Below are 19126 nucleotides of genomic sequence, written 5' to 3'. Positions count from 1 at the left end.
ATTTGAACAGAAAACATTTTGCTCCCTTGATTTTAAAGGCCACAGCATTTGGAGTCTCGAGGAGACTTTGGACAGAAGTCAAATAGGAGTCTTGCTCAAAAATTTGTCTTTCAGTAATTACAGCAAGTGAGTCTCATCCATTGCCAATATCTCTGTTTCAAGGCACTTGTTTTGAAAGGATTTTTTTTTCATTTTAAGTGCTGTATACAAACCAGCTTACGCACCAAATTCAGGGGTAGGACATATGTGCACAGCATTGTGGCCAGGGGCAACTTTCCAAAAGTCCTTGTGCCTCATATCCACAAGTCATACTCCCCAATCTGCCTTTTTGGGGGGCAGCAATTACCATTTTCAAATTTCTAACAAATTCTTACGGCAACAACAGTTTAATGCCAACAGCCAAGCACACACGGCACCTTGTATTTGATGGGTTCCTACAGTATGGCTTTGACTTTGCAAGTCAAGTACTATCCCAGCAGGTGGTCTTGGATGTTTTTTGAAAGAACCACAGCAGAAGTCTCCTCTTGCTTCAGTTTTCTCTTCCCCTATCATAGTAGCAAAAGAAAAATGATGATGCAGTTGGAAATGGGGAGGAGGTGGAAGACAAAGATGATAGAAAAGGGGACAATATGACTGAGAAGCTATTTTAATTGAGAATTGCAAACAGTGGATATGCCTGTACATTTCTATATGTTCCTATACTTTGTACAGAAATGCAGATTTCAGAAACAAAGCAGGAGACACTGCTCCCAGGCCTGGCTGAGTAATGCGGCTTCTTAACGTTAACCAAAATCATGTGGAAAAGGCCTTGATGCCAGGGTTTTTAGAAACTTTGTTGTTTCCTCTGGGCAGCTCCTCCCTGGGGACTAAGAGTACAGACAGTCACAGTGTCGGCATCCTGGTTCTTGCTCTGGGATTTCTGCTTCACCACAAAGGCTAATGAGGCTTGTAAAAATAAAAATAAAACCAGAATGTGCCAGGTGTCATCTAAGCCCACAAAGTGGGCCTCTGGGTGTTTGGAGGGTGCAAGGCAGGTACTAATTGCAAAGCTTAGGTCCATCAGGCAGAACTTGCCGTGAGTTATAACAGCTTGCAGCAACCGGCTGTGTTTGAGGTGTGAGAGGAAGGGGAGAGCCTTGCTGCAGATGGGGGCTAGGCGCGCTCAGCAGTCTTCAGGGTGCATTGAGCGGCCCTCAAGATGCTCCTACCTGAGACGGTAGTTGCCTAGGAAGTGCTGTCAGGAGAGTATTTTAAAAAGATATGTTTAACCTGCAGTTGGGGTAGGGTTGGTGGCGTATGCCAGCACTAGCCGACTCCTGCCTGCAGGCTGGGTGAGCCACTCTCTCAGCGGTGCTCTGAGGGGCTGGTTTTGCCAACATCTTGCTAGTTTGTTCATCCGAAATAAAATGGTTGGTGGCAGCCAACTAGGTAGGTTGTGTGAGTGCTAAGTGTGCCCTAATGAATCCGTACCCCCAAATATAATGTTTGTCCGTGGTGCACAGTCTGTTTGCCCCACTGTTGCAGAAGGAGGGTGCGGAGGAAAGCAGGCATTGTCCACATGCGGGATTTGCTGTGTCTGCTTTGCAGACCCTTTGCAGGTCTCCATAAACTTCGCAAACTGTGATGTATAGGCTATCGTGCTACGGGAAGGCTTTGGCTCATGGGCAAAAGTAAAAAGTAAAAACTCTTGCAAAATGAAAGAAAAAGCTTTTATTGTTTTAAAAGTGGAAACAGAAGTACTACTAATAATAGCAGCGAGTTAATTAGAGAACATGCCACATTTCAATTCACAGAGCTTAAAGCCTTTGTGCTGTAGCTGCCTGGCTTGCATGGCTGCTCAGAGTCCTCCTCTCATCCTCCGTCCAAAGGCTCAAAGCCTAGAGTTGGACAGTGTTGGAGGGATCAAAGGATCTCAGTATTTTTCACCGTAGTTATTCCCTAAAAAATACGAATGTTATTTATGTCTGGAACCATGGCTTCCTGTGTTGTTGCTTTTCTCTATAGAAGTGGAAATTCAGGATCTTAATTCTTAAAAGGGAGGTGAGGATGCAAGGCTATCTATACAAATATATGATTGTTGCAGGTGCTGCTTACCCTTAGGAAAGCACCTAAGCAGGTCAGGGAAGACACATGAGCAAATTACAGAAGTGTGAGTTACTCTGAGATAAAGTTAATTTGGTTGCCCCTTGAGCAAAAAGTCCACAGTGATTTCTAACTGCATCTATGAATGCAGATATTTTCCATATTTTTATGCATAAATATGTAGCCCAGTTTCCCCTGATTGCAAACCCTGCTGGGTGAAGGGGTTTTGTTTGATTTATGGTAACAGGAGGGAAGACTGGTTATTTATACATGCTGATAAAGCTTCTCAGTTGTTTTTGATCTACAGATCTTTCAAATTACTCAAAACTGATATTTTTCGAAGCAAGTCAGTTGATTTAACCATAAATGCCATATGGCTTTACCATAAATATGTATGTGTGTTTTAAGTCTCTGATAGAGCAAGCTGTTGCAGGAGAGAATTCCCTAATAGAAATCTCCTGACTTCCAGGAAAACTTGTATGAGCTAATGTAAAACAAATATGTAGTGAATATGACATTATTGCCTTCTGCACCTGTCTTACATATTTTTGAAGCACCCTATCTCTGCAACAACTTGACATTTTTAAACAAACAGTATTCACTGTATATGGGGGAAAAAATGTTATGAGGGGCTGCTTTTGATAACACTGTCTTTGATCTTGGAGGCTGATAGCTAGCAATTCAATTAGGTCTTAGAGGAGGCTATTGGCTTTAACTGCTGTTAGATCATGTCCACTCTTTTGGCTTGGGCTACGCTGGTCAGGGAAATCAATGCCTTTTGGGGAGAAGTATATTTAATAGTTCTGGGTAATACATTTTTCCCCTGTGGTAATAATACATCGTGCTTCAATAATTTGTCACTTTATTAGTACAAAGATGTGGATTACTTTTTATCACTTGTTATTTAAAAGATACATGTTATCACTATCAGAATTACTACTATTTTGGTGTAGTTGCTATTCAGGTGTAGTTTCCAGTGGCCAGTGTAGCTTTGTCAGGTGAGAGCCGTTTGCAATGATCTCAGAGAATTGGCATCTTCACTCGGAGAAACAGCCTGGGCATATTGCCCGTGGTTCGGATACTCTTTATTTGAAAGCTAATCTGTTTGGCTTGAAATATTGTGGCTTAGCATCCTCTACGGCTCAGCAATTGCGTCTTTGTGAACTGCTCTTCCTGGGATGAATGGCAGAGGGTTTGAATACGGCTCGTTATGCAGTGTGTCCTACAGTTAGAGGAGCCGAACGGAACAGTAATAATCTCTGCAGTGTCATGGAGTGAGTTTTACAGAGGCCCCAAAATTCATGCAATTGTGCTATACTGAGAACTGCAAGCAGTATATCAAGGTCAGGATGAGCTAGTAAGCCCTGTCTCTCCACAGCAATCTTTGCTATGATATAGGTCCATTAATGTGGCATAGCACTGCTGTCACGGCTCAGGCACTGTGCTATGCCACGTGGATACACGATGCCTCGCTACGTGGTGCACATTTACTCAAGCGTGCCTCAATGTCTCAGGCCCTGAGTGCTGAGGAGTTCAGTCCCATGTTGTTATCAGTTGACGATACTTCCCTGCTGGTTTCTTGAAAATCACTGTCTCCAAAAGCAGCAGTGTGTATTGAATAACAAACCCCTTCACATTCAGACTCTTCAGGTTTGGGATTGGAGCCAACATTCTTGAAGAATGATTTAGTGGCCAATAAACATCTGCAAAGTCTGTAAGACTGTCAGAAGCAGTAACATTGAAAGTAAAGATAGTATCAGTAGCAATTCCCCTGTCCTGACCAGGCATTCAGTGCAAATATTTGTTCAGTCATCCTTGCTCTCATTCCCGTTATCACAGACAGTTTCACATGTTTTGCCAAAAGAGCAATTCCATCTTCTTCCACAAAGCTGTTCACATCCAAGGCCTTTGCAATGTTAAATACCGGCCTACTACTGTTTCAGGACCTCCCACACATGCTCCTTTGGAGTGCAGGAGCCTCATCTGTCTTACGCAAAGACTCCGCTGTGAAGGGCTCTTACAACTTTCAGTTAGTGAGCATCTGCAGTGTTAAGGTTTTGCTGGTCCTTGAGGATTCAAGCTCAGTCTGGCTGATTTATTACACTGCACCTATCTCCGTGATAGTCAGGATAGTCTTTGACCTCTTCTAAGTATGATACTCCTGCAGTCATTGCAATTGCACTGCGCTAGGACTCAAACCATTTGTAAATACCAGATGATGTTTGGAGAAGAAGGAGGTGTTTCTGCTTCTTCAAAACCTCTTGGCAAATGGGTACAACTTCCTGAATAATTCTGGGCACACGATTCTTCTGCTCCAAGAGCCCTTTTGCCTGGTTTGCTGCGCTGCCTCTCACTTGCTTGGTGAAGAGGAAAACTGAAAACACAGCCCTTCTTGAGATACCTCCCAGTTTACTAGAATCTCTGAGGACCTGTTCAGAAAGTGTCTGGGAATATTTAGGTTTGGGAAGAAATCCTGTAATGGAAATAATAACGGTGCAAGTTGTGGTGAGCAGGAGCACGAAGGCTGCAGTAGCTTCACAAGGGAAAGCAAAGGGAGCAGAACTAAAAACTTGACTCCAAAAAAAAGATGCAGTCAAACACTAAAATCATTTCTGTGCAGTTGGAGGTGAGAATAATCCATGGACAGCTATTCCCCCTGCGGTTCACTCAGCAATGTTTCTTTCTGCTGGTTATTCTGCATATGGTCAGGGAGGTGTGTGACTACAGCTTTCTGTGTAGGTTCCTGTAATTCCCCAGGATGCTGAATAAAGGGGTTCCCATCACATTTCTACCTAGAGGAGGAAAGAGATACTTTTCTGATGTATGTGAACTAACCCAGTTTGGAAGAATCCTCAAAACCCAGCTCACGTCCTCACTGGGTGCTCATTCCTGCTTCTCTACTGGCAAAGCACTAATGTGAACATAGCTAAGTATCTCTGAGGACAGGATTATTAATTTCATGATGTGCTGTTCTGTGCCATGTGATATGCTCCATCTGGTCCTTCACAAATTTTAATAAGGTTGTTTTCATAAGACGTCTGTAGGATTTCACAAAAGGGGAACTGAGGCACCAAACAGTTACAGTTTGAAGTCATTTTGGATACCTAAGACCTTGTGGATGCTCATGATTTCATGACTATACATTCAAAGTACAGCTCTCATTGACCTGCGAGTGCTCAGCACTGCTGAAGATGAGAGCCTGGGCTCTCGAGTCAGAGTGTAGAAGCTGGGGAACACACTGTGGCATCTGTGAAAATGTTGGTTAAAACCGCTCATCCAGCCCAACACACAAACCTGTAGCAGAAGCAGAGAGACTGTCCCGTCACTAACATGATTCACCTGGCATTGTTAAATCCATATGACTATCTTTTATCTTCTTGTGTTCCCCTCCCACAACAGCCCAGCAGCTGCTGTGCCATGGCACTGAGGTTGTGCAGGGAAAGGTCTCACCTACTGACCTGGAGCAGGTCCATCCCACGCCTTTGGGGAGGTGGTGACCACAGAAAATACCACGTGTGATTGTACTGCTGTATCTCGCAGTACACTTAATGGGAAGGCAGACTGCCTAGGCATTCCCATTTTTGTGCACACATCATATAGAAGCAGATACGGGTATGTATATATATGAACATATCTGTATCTACTTATAGATATAAATAATTCTTAAAATTTCACCTGCGATCCCTTCACCTGTAGGATCTGTTGTGCAACAGTTGTCTGGGGTTACCATGAAGCTCTTTTGCAGCCTACAGCCATTTTTATAGCTGTTTGACTGTTGGAGCCTTGTATGTGCTTATGTAATTCCTTACAAGTTGCTTGGGTTTTTATGCATGTGATCGCAGAGAGCACAATAAGTTTGGGACATAACTTAGGTACCTGGGGTTTAGTAGTTGGACATGAGTATTGTGCACATCCCAGTACCCCTGGATGGAGTGGATGGAACTAGCTATGTTTAAAAAGGTCATATTTGTCAGTCTCTTCTTTATCTTACAGGTGAGTGAAAGAAACAGTGAATTTCCTCTCCCTGACAGACTTACCCATTCTTTACTCCATGCTGCTGGCTAAACACACCCTGGAAATCAGTTCTGGCATTCACTTAGAAGTTCCTCCACTTGCCTGAAAATACAGCACCTTGTAATTTAAATTGCCTTTGTGCAGCATATGCCATGTCTGAGCCCGCTTGGCTTCCAGGGGCAGGAGAGGAGCTGGCTTCTGCGAGCGGGACCACGGGAACCAGGGGGCACGTTTCTCCGAATTCTGCAGGAGGCTTCTGAAAATATCCTGTGTGCACGCATTCATATCATAATGTTACACCGCATATGTAGGGTCTGCTCCCAAACCCACAGCCAACTAGCATAACAAAATCAGATTTTACTGCTGTAGTGTCAGCCTAGGGTTGAAATATGGCTTTGAAACCCTCCCTTTCACCCCGCTTTTTTAATGAAAAACAATCGGGCTGGAGTGTAATAGTGCTTACCCTGGCTGCATTTGACTTTAGCTTTTTACTTTTAAAGCCTTATTTTAGGCTTTAAGAGCTCCCAATTAAACTTTTTAGATCCAGAGTGAAAGCCTGAACGTGCCTGCCTGCACAACAGCGAGATTCCTGGGTGGGAAAAGGATATTTTTATATTAAAAATAAAGAAAATTAACACAGTGGTATGTTTTCTCCCTTCAAACTCCTTACTTTTCTTTCTCCTCATGAATCTTCATTTGCCATTTTCTCATTTCCTTTTTCTTTAACATCTCCCATCCCTTTCCCTTATTTCTTTTTTTTCTTCCTCTTCTTTCTCCTCTTTTCTTTATTTCACCCTCCTCCTTCCCTCTTGCCTAACTTGGTTTTCACTGTTAACCCATAATGGTTTGCAATAGGAGGTCCAACTACTTCATCCTTCCAGTCAGCACAGCACGTGCTGTAAATCCCTTTCTAAATAACACCAAAAAAAAGTGAAGCCTAGGTCAGATATTTGTTTATCCATTATGAAATGCATGTGGGAGACTATCACCAAGGAATCTGACAACATTACACTATTAATTACATGCCAACTCAATGAGGAAAGATTTTATTTCAGTCAGCTTTGCAGGAAACTTGAAAAGAAAATAATACCATATAACCATCAGTTTGTTAACAGTTTGCCTCCAACACTACACAGCCCCGACTCCCATTATAAGCTCTGCTAAAGTCTGGCTAAGAAAACAAGTCTCACACAGTGCCCTGCATCTCACCAAGGAGAACACACTGTCACTGGTCATGGGAAATTTAGAGCCAGTCATGACAGCCTGAACAATGAAGTGATTTACACCAGGTTTGTATCTAGTTTGCTAACTCATAAATTCTTACATGCAGGTGCATAGCCCAAGACTGTAAGACCATTTGCACCATGCCTACTATTATGTGGGGCTTTTAGTGCACTTATTAATGCAAATGTTAATACAGACTTGCAAACTCAATTCTCTTTTATGGTTTATAAAATACACCTATCCCAGTCTCTGTGGGCATGTACACTCCTTTTATAAAAATCACATGTATTAAAATGTAACTAGATGCCTACTCCCACTTCAGCAGGCTCCAGGCTGCACAGGGAAAAAAAGTCTTCAAGTTCCCAGGTATTCAGGAAAAAACTTGAGTGGTGCCAGTCCCTCACAGTTTAAGCTTATATCTGATGTTTTGGTGCAAGAAGCAAATTTCAAAGAAACATTTCCCTGAAAAGGCTTGGTCAGAGGTGTGATGGCAAAGGGATATTTCCAACATTGGCAAGATGCAACCTATGGGTCTTAATAGAAGAGATCAGGCCAGGGCTAAAGCTGTTCCTGGAAAAAAAGCACTGGGAGAACAGGGAAAAATATTCACTGTAGCTGTCACTGTGAACATAAATTGTCATTATGCAGTTTGTTCATCTGAAAGGACGTAACAGCTGATGACAGGTCAGCTGTTGTACTTGGTGTCACTGTAAAGCCAGAGGAGTGAGGTAGCGGGGTTGTGGGGGTGACTTCATTACAAGCTGCTCCATAACCTCCTAGGAAAGAGAGAGCAGTGGTAAATGAAAGCTTTGCTGAAAAGGAATTTTCTCTAGAGCCTGGGCCCAGAGCTTGTTCCTGCAAGTTTCTGACAGCTTTCTTCCTCCCACCCAACAAAAGGACATGGCAATAAATCTTTGTCAGTAGAAACCCGGTGCCCCCCTGAGATCGGACCAGCTGTGATTGGTATCCTGCACACTCCCAGGTCACGCTGCCTCGCTGCGTCTGCAGCCACAGGTCATCTGAAACTCCAGTGGGGACTTTCATCCCCCCCAGTGAAAGGCTCTGCTGCACAGGCACTGCCAGCCCCGACTGGGCAGTTTCACACAGACCTGCTCAGTCTGGGACTTGCTCTGGCAGGAGGGACAACACTGGGCGCATCCCCTGTGGAGGTGGCCCAGGGTCTGCAGGAGGTCAGCCACGGGGGCGAGTTTGGGGAACATTTCCGTAGGAGACTCTGCGGTTTGGAGTCTCGTCCAGCATGAGCTTTCCTGTCTGCGCTTCTCCATAATTCATCCTTAATAGGTCTGATGTCCCTGAGGAAACCTGAGAGGATGGTGCAAAAGGAAAAGGGTTTTAAGAGTTTCTGTGCTGGATTGGATGAGTCCTGCCTGTGTATAGAAAGCCTTTGCTATGTGGGCTGCTGGCTGAGCAGTATCCACGTTCTGAAACTCATTTGTCTGTTTGCATCAGGCTCAAAATGGGAGTCCTGCAAGTGTCAGCATGGGAAGGGCAACTCCTGCTTCCTCCAATTCAAGCTAGAGGAGGTGAGGTTTGCTGTGCTGGGGTTTTTCAAAAGACGCTATGGTCTTTGCATCAAGATTAAATGACATTTCTTGTAAGAGGAAAGGGCCTGGCCTGGTGCTTTGGGCCCTTGTGCTGCCGAGCAGCCTGGGCTGAGCCACCTTCCCTCCCCAGATGCGGGTGAAGGTTAGTGATGTTGTATGATTCGTGGTTTACTTTGGGATCCTTTGGGAGGAAAGGAGCTGTGTCAATGCGGAGTAGTACAGGGATATTAACTCCAGTTAACCCAGTTTTGTTCTTGGAGAACCAGAGAGCTGAAAGTTGTATATGCCCTGAAATTGCGGGTTGGAAAATACTAGAGTCAAGGTGTATGTGTGTGACCTACCAGAATACCTCATCTCACCACTAATTTAGTCACACATGTAAACTTCATTTTTCATTCAGCTGCCCCAATTTATTTCCTGTTCCTCCCTCTTTTTCCTCCTCTTGCTTGTTTTGAAAATGCTGGTCAACACATGTTAAGCCAGAGTCTCCAAAAGCAACAAAAGAAAGTTCAGGAGAGGCAGCGAGAGAAACAGCTGAATAACATTGCCAATTTTAAAATGAAGATAAGTTATACAGGACCTTTTATTGAACCAACAAATATTTTATAGTGTTCACCATTTGGGGCCAGCAGTTCTTTTTTTCTCTCCATTTTGAGCTAGAATAGAAGGTGTGTAATTCATCAGGAATCTGTACATGTTTAAGTAGCTTCAAGAAATACCATGGTCATGTGGGACTGACCTACTGTGTCTTGACTTCCATGTCCATTTTTTCCCCACTACATAATGTTCTGTACCCTTTCCTCTCTGTCTCATTCCCTCATTCACACGTTCTTTCCCGTGTTGGTTTCAAGCCATCTTTTCTTTGTCAGTGTTACCTGATAACACAAAGCAGGGGTTTAAGCCAGTTGTTGCAGTTCGGCTTGAGCTGTATATAACACCGAGCAGGGGAGCAACGTGGATGCTTCTTGGTCCTACGTAAGTGGTCAGTCTTTCCTTTTCTGTTCCCGGCAGGGCCTTTAGGTGAAGTCAGTTCATCACCACACACATGTGATATTCTTAGGTCAGAATTCTTAGGTCCAAAGAATAAAACGTAACTGTAATTAACATTGCTTAGCACACCCCTGAAGTCATCCAAGTATATAAAAGTTATTAGTCTGGACTCAGCGAACAGTAAGGGTTTGAATTGTTCTGAAATATTCGAATGTGCCGCAAGCACCACGTAGCCAGAGAGCCTTTGTATGTTGTAAATTGGAGTAGGCATATGTGCTACGGCATTTATGCTCTGGCTTTCTTCTCCAGTACTGGATGCAGTATGTAAAAGGGCACTGTGTATGTCCTTAGAAGTATATCTTCTTGTGAATTATTTGTATATTGTTTTGACAACAGTCAGGTGTAATGGCAATGTACTGGAGGTAAGTGATGCCATTGTCCAGTTTAAGGATGGTTTGCCTGCAAGAACGGTGGGGTATATTTTCTTTTGGTGGGCCTTTCTGATAGCAGAAGAACAAAAGAAAACATTTTAAATATAGGAGAAATCCTGGAAAATTCTGCTCTTAAATGCTTTTGAAATGGTCAAAGTATTGCCTAGGCATGTTGTCTTTGGACTTCTGAGACTCATTTCCATCTCTGCTAAAATGGGACTGCAGGCTACCTTGCAAGAGAGCTGTCAGGATCAGCCAGTGAATATTTATGAAGAAATTTTGTGGTGAAAAAAAAATAATATATGCTACATATATTATTAATAATTATGTGAGTCCTGAAAAATACCATACTGTATCACAAAGCTGGTATTGTCTGGTGACTACACTCCTGGCACTGCGTGCTACAGTAAACTGTGTACTGAAAACTCATACTAATGGAAAGGTATACAGGATTCCATTGGTAAGTGATTTATAGTGACTTCCTATTATAAACAAGAGGGAACAAATATCCCGCCTTGCTGGTTTCTTTGGGCGGATGGTGAGAGCAGAATGAGACATTCCTGGCCAGGCAAAAGCTGATTCTTTGGATGCTTGCAACTGGGAGCAGAACGAAGCTCTGCTCACCAGAAAGTGAAGTATAAATGACAATCCCTAATTATAAATGATTGAATTTCCATTTTCATAGTGCTTAAAACTTTCCAGTTGTAGAGCAAATGACCACTGTTTTAGGCGATTTCCAAACTTGTAACAAAAAGATGTTTCTGGTATTTAATATTAAATAGACTTACTGTAGGATCTCAATATATGCTGAAAGCCTACCAACACCCTTTCACAAGAAGCACATTGCTTTCTGAGGCAGAACAAACCACCTTCAGCAGCAGCTTCTTTTTGGGTTTCAATTAATAAATCTGCTATTGAGCACAACTGTAGTTTGTTTAGGAAAGTTACTTGTGCTGGCCAGTGGCATTCTGTTGATAAACTTGAGCGTACAGCCTATCAAATAAGTCTTGGGAACAGCGTGGAATATAATAATGCATCAGCATTGACTTTCTCTGGAGTCACTTGACACATTGATCTAAGCTTGACAAGTCTGTAGGGGTTGAAATTTGTGTGACAGCCTGCCTTCATCCAACTAGTGAGAGGACCACGCTTTTTCTGGAGAGACTGAGGCTACTCGGTGGCATTCAGTACGCTGCATGATTTTTCCATTCCTTCTGTCACCATTTCCAGAGATGTTACCCAGTCCCAGTGTCATTTCCTCATTGCCTCAGAGAAGAAATCTAGGAACATGTTGTGCGATGGTCAAGAAACCAAACACTTTCCATATTGAGAATGCTGTTCTTCGATTATATTCATGAAACAGTCTCACCAAAATGTTGCTTTTACAGGTGGAACGACTTTGCAATTGTTGTGCAGATACGTCAAATACCAAAAGCTTTAATTATCAAAAGCTTCAATTAGTAGTAGGGCGTAGAGCAGGTAGATTGCAAAAGATGAAGAAAAAGCAAAATGTCGGGCAAGATTCACCTTTTTTTTTTTTTTTTAAATTCAATAAAATTTTGTCGTCTGTGTTCCCTCTCTTGTCAGTGAAGGGCCAGACATGGCCAGACTGGGTTTCTTCCAGGCTGAGCTAAGCAGTTAAGGCTGTAGTTACACCACCAGTTTAGTCTCCAAAGGAGAGATATGGTCCTGCCATTATCCAGCTCACAGCATATCCACATGGATGATAACGCTGCCCAAAGGGAAACAGTGGGAGAAGGTGGACATAGAGGAGGGCTTCGTGGTCTGGTTTTGCAGCAGCACTCAGGGATGTTGGACTGCGGTGTTAGATAAGTGGGCTGAAACCACTTCTTGGAGGACATGTCTGTTGTTTGTGAATGGAGTCTGGACAACTAGCCTAGATAAAGATATATGACTTAGATGGCAGATTCATGGCAAGTGAGGTGAAGCCTACTCTTCTTTTTGAGTTGGATCAAGTTGGTTTGACCAGCAAGATGTCAAGGAGAGCATGGGGACTGGTCTTCGTCTCTCTCAAGGTGGCTATCCCCATCCAAAAAATGATAGTAATATTTATTTCCTTCACTAGGGGCTGTTCAGACAGATGTGAGCTGCTTGGATGCTATGGTAGTGCAAACTGGGATATGCTGTCAGAGGTTTGGTATAGCAGAAAAAGATTTTTGGCAAGAAAAAGGGGGCCTGTGCTTTGAAATGATGGATTTTCAGACTTCATTGTACTAACATGCTTTTACAGCAGTTATTAGCAAGAGCTTTGCAAATTATCAGTGATGGTTTTCTTATAACCCAGTTTCAAGTTTCTCTGACATAAATAGTTTGAAAAAACGTAAGATCTGAATGGAATAAAAAAAAGACTTGTAATTCAGGAAAAATCTTCAGCAAAGTTAAAGAATGGGTAGCTCTTTGCTCCTGGATTTTATTTTTTAGCTTTGCTAGTGCTTTATATACCATGGGCAAGCTGCTTTCTTTCAGAGCTGGCTAAACACCAGTAAGAAATATTTGCAAATACGCCTTCAAATAAACGCTGGAATTGGAATGTGTGTCACCATTCACACCTACTTTCCTCAGAAGTTTGTACAAGCAATTTTTTTGTTCATAGGAAATATTTTCCAATAGCAAAAGAAACTGACAGATGCTTGAGAGGTGTATTTATATCCAGGTTTGCTCTGGCAACGACATTCTCTATTACTTGCCATTTCCATTTCTATACCTACTGACCTATTCAGTCCTAAACCTTCTCTTTAAAATTGTCTCTATTAAGAAAAAAAATGAAGCAGGGCTGAAAAATTACTTGTAGCCAAGTACAGCATGAAGAAGGAGACTTTTGGTGTCATTCAGTGATCTCTGGATCAAATGGTTCTTTTTTCCTTGGTTCCCTCTCTTCTGCATAGATTGAACTTCCCCCTCTTGAATCCCATTCAAGAATTGATCTAGGAGGCCTTAAGAGATACTGATTTAAGATGTGCTCTTTTGGAACTAAATGTAAACCTTGGTCACTTGTGGACATTTATTTATAAAGCTGTTTTGTGAAAGGATGGAGGCCTGCTAAATCAAACAGCTTGGCAAACATCTGACCTCTGAAATTAGAGCTGGTCTCCCTGCATTTCTTTGGTGAGAGTGTGGTCTTCAGTGATCACCTCAAGTGCTGGGAGCGCAGCTGGGCCGAGTTGTTTGACGCGGGTTGGCTGTATGAGAAAACAGGCTGCTGGTCTGTGGTGGGCAAAGTCGCTCGTAAGTGGAGAGTTACCAAGGGTTGCAATGTGCTTTGAGACCTATTCCACTGGAAGCTCTGTTTAAAGAAAAGATCAACTTTTAATTAATAATCTGATGGAAATCCAGCAATAAGGTTGATTTTTAGTTGGGAATCTGGCCTCATAAGGAGGTGCATTACTTTATGAGATCTGTGCTGCGTTTAGGGGCTTTTTGGGTCTTGTAGCCATTAGTGTTCATGCCATTGCTCTTTCTTTTGTTTGACTCGTTCTCCATAGGTATTGCAGTTAGGCATCAGCTTCTCACTCCTCTATAATGCGTTTCTGTGTCAGGATAGCAAACCCACTGAATAAAGCTTATACATTTCTGCCTGGTACATATTTCTGGCTTCTCTGCGACGTGAGGACTTAATGAATGAACAAATGTGACTCTTGATGGGAAAGTGTAGCTTATGCCTGTGATGCAATTTCATCTTTGAAGGCTGTTAACCAGGTGTGCTTGTTACTTGTAGCCTTCTCAGCCTGCCTCTGACTGAGTTGCAGCATGGGCAAGGGGCGCATTAAAAACCACATACATCGTGTGTGCATGGGTGAAAGTCCTATTTTTAGTGCATACAAGAAGGCATTCACTGAAGGGCAATGAAGCTGATTTTTATTTTTAGGTTTTGCAATTCCTTACGTCCTTGGGATGTTTTGAAAAACTAGCTCTATCACCCTGCAAAATGTGGGTGAACCTCCAAGACCAGCTTTATTCTCACTATTGGCAAGATAACCTTTTCCCAGACATAGGCTGGAGTGGGATGCGCCGGGCAGGGTTCTGCACCGGTTCTGCCAGTGCGGTTCTGGTGAGGCTTAGTGAGGTTCCGCCTCATCAAAGCCTATTTCTGTAAGGTCGTGTTTCGGGAACCTCTCCACAGCGGGTTTTTTTGACGTGTGCCCTGCTCCAAGCTCGGTGTAGATTTCTCCAGACAGACGCTTGCATGAAGCTGGCCCTTTATATGTGTCCAAACAAAGATTTTATTTGGAAATCTGGTATCAGTTTCGGAATTAATCTTGGGTTATTTTTCCATATGCCTATTCCATGAACTTGCTTGTTTTAAAAACTATTAAAAGAAAATAGACAACTTTTTTTTTCCTGTTTTCAGAAACTCTGGAGAATGGACCAAATAAGTGTGAAAGGTGAGTAAGGGGTTTCACAGTTTTCAATAATAATAATAATAATAATAATAATAATAATAATAATAACTTTTTATTATGTAAATTATATATTGTGATAATATATATTATTATGGTTTTCCTGACATCACATAGCTGTGTAAGCTGTATGTGTAAATATTTGTTATTGCTTGAATCTAGCGCAGCTAACAGAAAAGGAAACAGCAAAGATGAAACATACTGGAAGGAGATCAACGCAGCTATGGCCCTAACGAACCTTGCCCAGGGGAAGGATAAACTGCAGGGAACTACCAGCTGCATCATTCAGAAATCATCACATATATCAGAAGTAAAGACTGTTAAAGTGCCATTAGTTCAGCAGTTTTAAGAGATGGGTCCTTTTTCTTTTTCCTGTCAAGTGGACATTTTCCTCGCAGGATTGGTTTTCAGCAAAATTAGATTCACAGATATGAGGCAAATGTGGAAAATAGGCCCCCTTTAACAGTATGGTCAGTTTAAAAAAATAATGTTCTTTCTGACTCAGACGTTTTCATTGTATTAAATGAAATGTTCAATTGCTTCTATAAAAGGCATGTAAATTATAAAAAAACTGTTTTTATCAAAACATTAACTTATTTTATGTTAATCAAAGTGCGTATAAGATGTTTGCATTGCTATTACAGTAAGTGCCTTGCTTTCAAAAAATAAGCTATAACGTGGGCATAGTACAACAGTATTATGCCTCAAAATGACAATGCCATAATGCTTAAACTTTGTATATTATTCCAAGTGGGCTTAGGCAGCCTAGGGCTAAACACATTACTGCTGGAGGCCCTGGAGAGTTGTGCTTATTTGACTTGTACAAATTGACGAGTCTTAATGAAATTGTTACATCATTTTCTCTCTCTCTTTTTAATCAACAGTGTTATAAAAATTGTACAGTATGTTTTGTCAAAGTGACAATGAGGTTGTTATGCATGTTTCTTACCTGTATATGCAGTATATTAAAATACCAAAATCATTCCTTTGAAAAGTGCAATACTCTAGAACACACAAATTTAGGAAATAAGTTAACTGTTCAGATTATTTTGAACTTATACCTATGCTCCCAGCTGTGTTGCTCATTAAAGATTTCTAGTTGAGAAGGTTCTAGCCAGACTAGCTGTAAATTCAAGTTGAATGTCTATAATTTTAAAGCTTTGCTAGTGACTTACTGAAGTTTTGATGGAAGTAAAATTGATTCCTTCTTGTACAAAAATAAATCTATAGTGCCATTTATTATTTGCAATGGAGCTCAAAAAAAAGTTTCCATGGTGGAACTTATTACTTTAATGTGGTTTAAACATTTTTATTTTGTAGGTATTGCATAAATGAGGACGGTTGATTGACAGGTCACATTTCAGTGAGGAAAAGCTATAATATAAACTATCAAAGCCCAAACTAGAAACACAAATGGGAAATGAAACATTGAAAAGTCTCAGCATTTAAAGTGGGAGGGTTTTAAGTAGATAATAAACCATGTATTAAACGTTATGTCTCTAAACTTGACTGCTATTGAGCGTAATAACTAGCATAAAACCAGGTTTATTTTTAAGTTTTATTGGGAGGTGTACAAGTTATTCTTAAGTCATGTAACAATAGTCTAATGAGGTTTACAGTGCTTGAATAAACAGTGGCAAAGCCAAAACCAATTTATACTGAATCAGTTACAGAAAACTGGAAAAGAGCTGATTGTTGCTAGGATTTGGATTTTTTCCTGTGAGTATCCTGTCAGGTTTTTTCCTACTTACCCCTTTCCTTGTTTCTCTTTTCGGTGAGCCATCAATGAACAAGACAAGACTTTAGTCCTGCTCCCACTGAGTTTAATGGCAGAACTCCCACTTCAATGGAAGCAGGACTGTGCTAATGATGAAACTAACTTGCAAGTAGAGGCTGTTCCAGTTGCACTAAAATAGTCAATATACATTGCAAATATCAGCCTTGGTGTGACTTCTTAGGAAACTTCTTGATGTAACATAACATGTTGTTGGGTTTATTTAGTGTACAATGAAAATGATTTGATATGAAAATATTTTGTACATATATATTTTTACTTTGTTTTCTAAATTGCTGATTTGCATTGACTTAAAGTGCCAAGCAAGAAATGTATGTCATGACTGTATGAACAGTTGAAGTATGTTTTACTGACTTGCATCATTATATGTCTAAGATTCCATGACATTAATTTTTGATACTTTACTGGATTTTGACATAATAATGTGAGTTTCTAACTAATAGCAGAGAGTTAATACTTCACTTTTGTTCATACTATTATAAGTTATTCTGGTATTAAATATTTTGTGACAATAAATTGATGGTTTTGACAAACTTTTCTGTTAGAAATATTCAGTGGTTTTGTCTGTATAAATGACAACAAAATTTGTCATGTAAAAAAGGTACTTTTGGGGACTTCTCTGGAGTAAAACTGGAGAAGACAAGCCATTGTATAAACAAGTTGTTCATGGTTCTTTTTTTAAATGATCAAAGCACAAAGAATAATCTGTAAAACACATCAAGTGGGTTTTAAATTTAAGAAATACTTGGCATAATTTCTTGTTACCATTTCCTTTAATTTATTTTTTTTCTACTGCTGCTTTAGAGTTTTCTGAAAACACAAATTCTAATGAATTATGTGTGTGTCTTTTTTTAAATAACAAAAATCATGATCAGTGCTGAGCCAACAGCTAATGAAGACTCAATAATTATTTATGATATTGGAAAAACAAACATTATTACTATTGCTCTTCTTTGTTTCAACATATGTAACCATTTTAGTAAAATAAATAACTGCAAACAACATCTTACTGGTTTGAATTAAATATTCATTTATCTGTCCTTAGTCATTTGCATTTCTGGTTTCCTGTTATAGTCGGGGTTTCTCTATGCTGGGATACAAGCATGTGATAGGCAAAGACAAAACAGGAATGCTAGTCTTTTGATTGATACACCTTGTGGTGCACAGTTACGTGAAGTAGTTTAGCACATCCCTGATGAAAATGACTGTTCAGCAAGTTTAGGCTAATGACTGCTAATGACAACATGGCATGATGCTTATAGGTCCTCCACATTGGAGGAGTGCAGAGGGAAGCCATAGCTAATCACTGTCCCGAATCACTGGAGAAGGTCTATGAGCTGGGCAAGACTTCGGTCATTTAGGGTTTTTTCTGAGTACAGGCTGCATTTCTTTACAGTACCATGTATGGATACACTCTGGCTGTGGAGCCTTGGTGGAGAAGGAGATGCAATTAGACCATCTAGAAGTTCAGTGCTCGTAGTAATGAGAGCCCAGTGCAACTAGCCTCCTAACTTTTATGCCTCAGCAAAGTTCCTCCAGTTGCATGGGAGGGGTGATAATTAAGGTTTTGGTGGGCAATTGGCACTTTCAGGATTTATGTCCTGCTTATCTGTGATATATGTATACCTCTGTAACATCTGTGCCCATCAAACATGTCAGGGGACATTTGGATATTCAGTTGATATGCAAGTTCTTGAGGGAATATGTACAGCCTGACTTCTGCTGTTGGGAATGCGTAGAAACACCCACATCCAAATAATGCTGAGCTTCTTGGCATCTACTTTGTACCTGAGTCAGACATGAAGAAACCAACTCATTCTGCTCCCTCCTACTCTGTCGCATCATTTGCAAGAGGTGAGCACTCCCAGGCTCTTATAAACCATTGAAAGTAGGGCAAGCTCAAATTTTGCCAGGTTGCTTAGTAGTTAGAATATACTTTGGGATCAGGACTACGGTCTCCTCTTCCAGCATGATACAACAGCTACAACCACTGGACTATAGTTCTCACTTTGTGGCCTCATGTTCTCAGTTGGTGGCCTAATGTATAAATACGTACGCCAGGTGAAGCAGTTCCACCAGGGAGACTGAGAGCAAGTCCCAGGACAACACATAGGTCATTCTGAGGACATTTGATATCTTGGTGGCTTAAGTTTTAACTTGGAGTTTGGCAAAGGATGGCGGCTAGACTTGGATGCCCACATGCAAGTGCATGAAGTAACCACTGCACTGTGGGTTAGAAGGAGAAGATGAGGAAGGGAGGTTGATAGCACCTCTGTACTGTGCAAGGAAGAATGGGTTTAGCTTAGGCTAGGGGAAAGGCTATGTGGGCTTAAACCTGTTTCTTCATTATCGCTTTACTCAGCTAGTTTTTCATTATGTGCCCTGCCTTTGATGAATGATGTTTTTATCCACCTAAACTATCCATCAGTGGAGCTCCACAACACCAAATGTGAGATGCTATTACAGGAAGCAGCCTTGATTATAAAAATAAGTGGGATCTCTGATAATCATGAGCTTCCGGAACTCACCGTACTCTTAATACCCAGAAAGTCCTTCTTTGTACCCCCTGCGACATCCCCAGCAGTGGGAGAGAGTGTGGGACTTGTC

The 19126-nt window shown here is 41.3% G+C and overlaps 1 protein-coding gene across 4 annotated transcripts in view; it reads left to right on the top strand.

The window, feature by feature from the left end:
- MKX (mohawk homeobox) overlaps positions 1-17523 on the top strand; it is a 48098-nt gene extending 30575 nt beyond the window's left edge. For 3 of the 4 annotated variants that reach the window (XM_052804903.1, XM_052804910.1, XM_052804895.1), the window contains 2 exons: positions 14676-14709; positions 14887-17523. In XM_052804903.1, the coding sequence (XP_052660863.1) occupies positions 14676-14709; positions 14887-15073 (221 nt within the window). In that variant the 3' untranslated portion in view covers positions 15074-17523. The remainder of the gene's footprint in view (positions 1-14675; positions 14710-14886) is intronic. The other variant, XM_052804915.1, reaches the window with a different exon arrangement.
- Positions 17524-19126: the final 1603 nt, after the last annotated feature.

The sequence above is a fragment of the Harpia harpyja genome, chromosome 1 (genome assembly GCF_026419915.1).
Source record: "Harpia harpyja isolate bHarHar1 chromosome 1, bHarHar1 primary haplotype, whole genome shotgun sequence".
Lineage (NCBI taxonomy): Eukaryota > Metazoa > Chordata > Aves > Accipitriformes > Accipitridae > Harpia > Harpia harpyja.
This window is presented reverse-complemented; position numbering and strand designations above follow the sequence as displayed.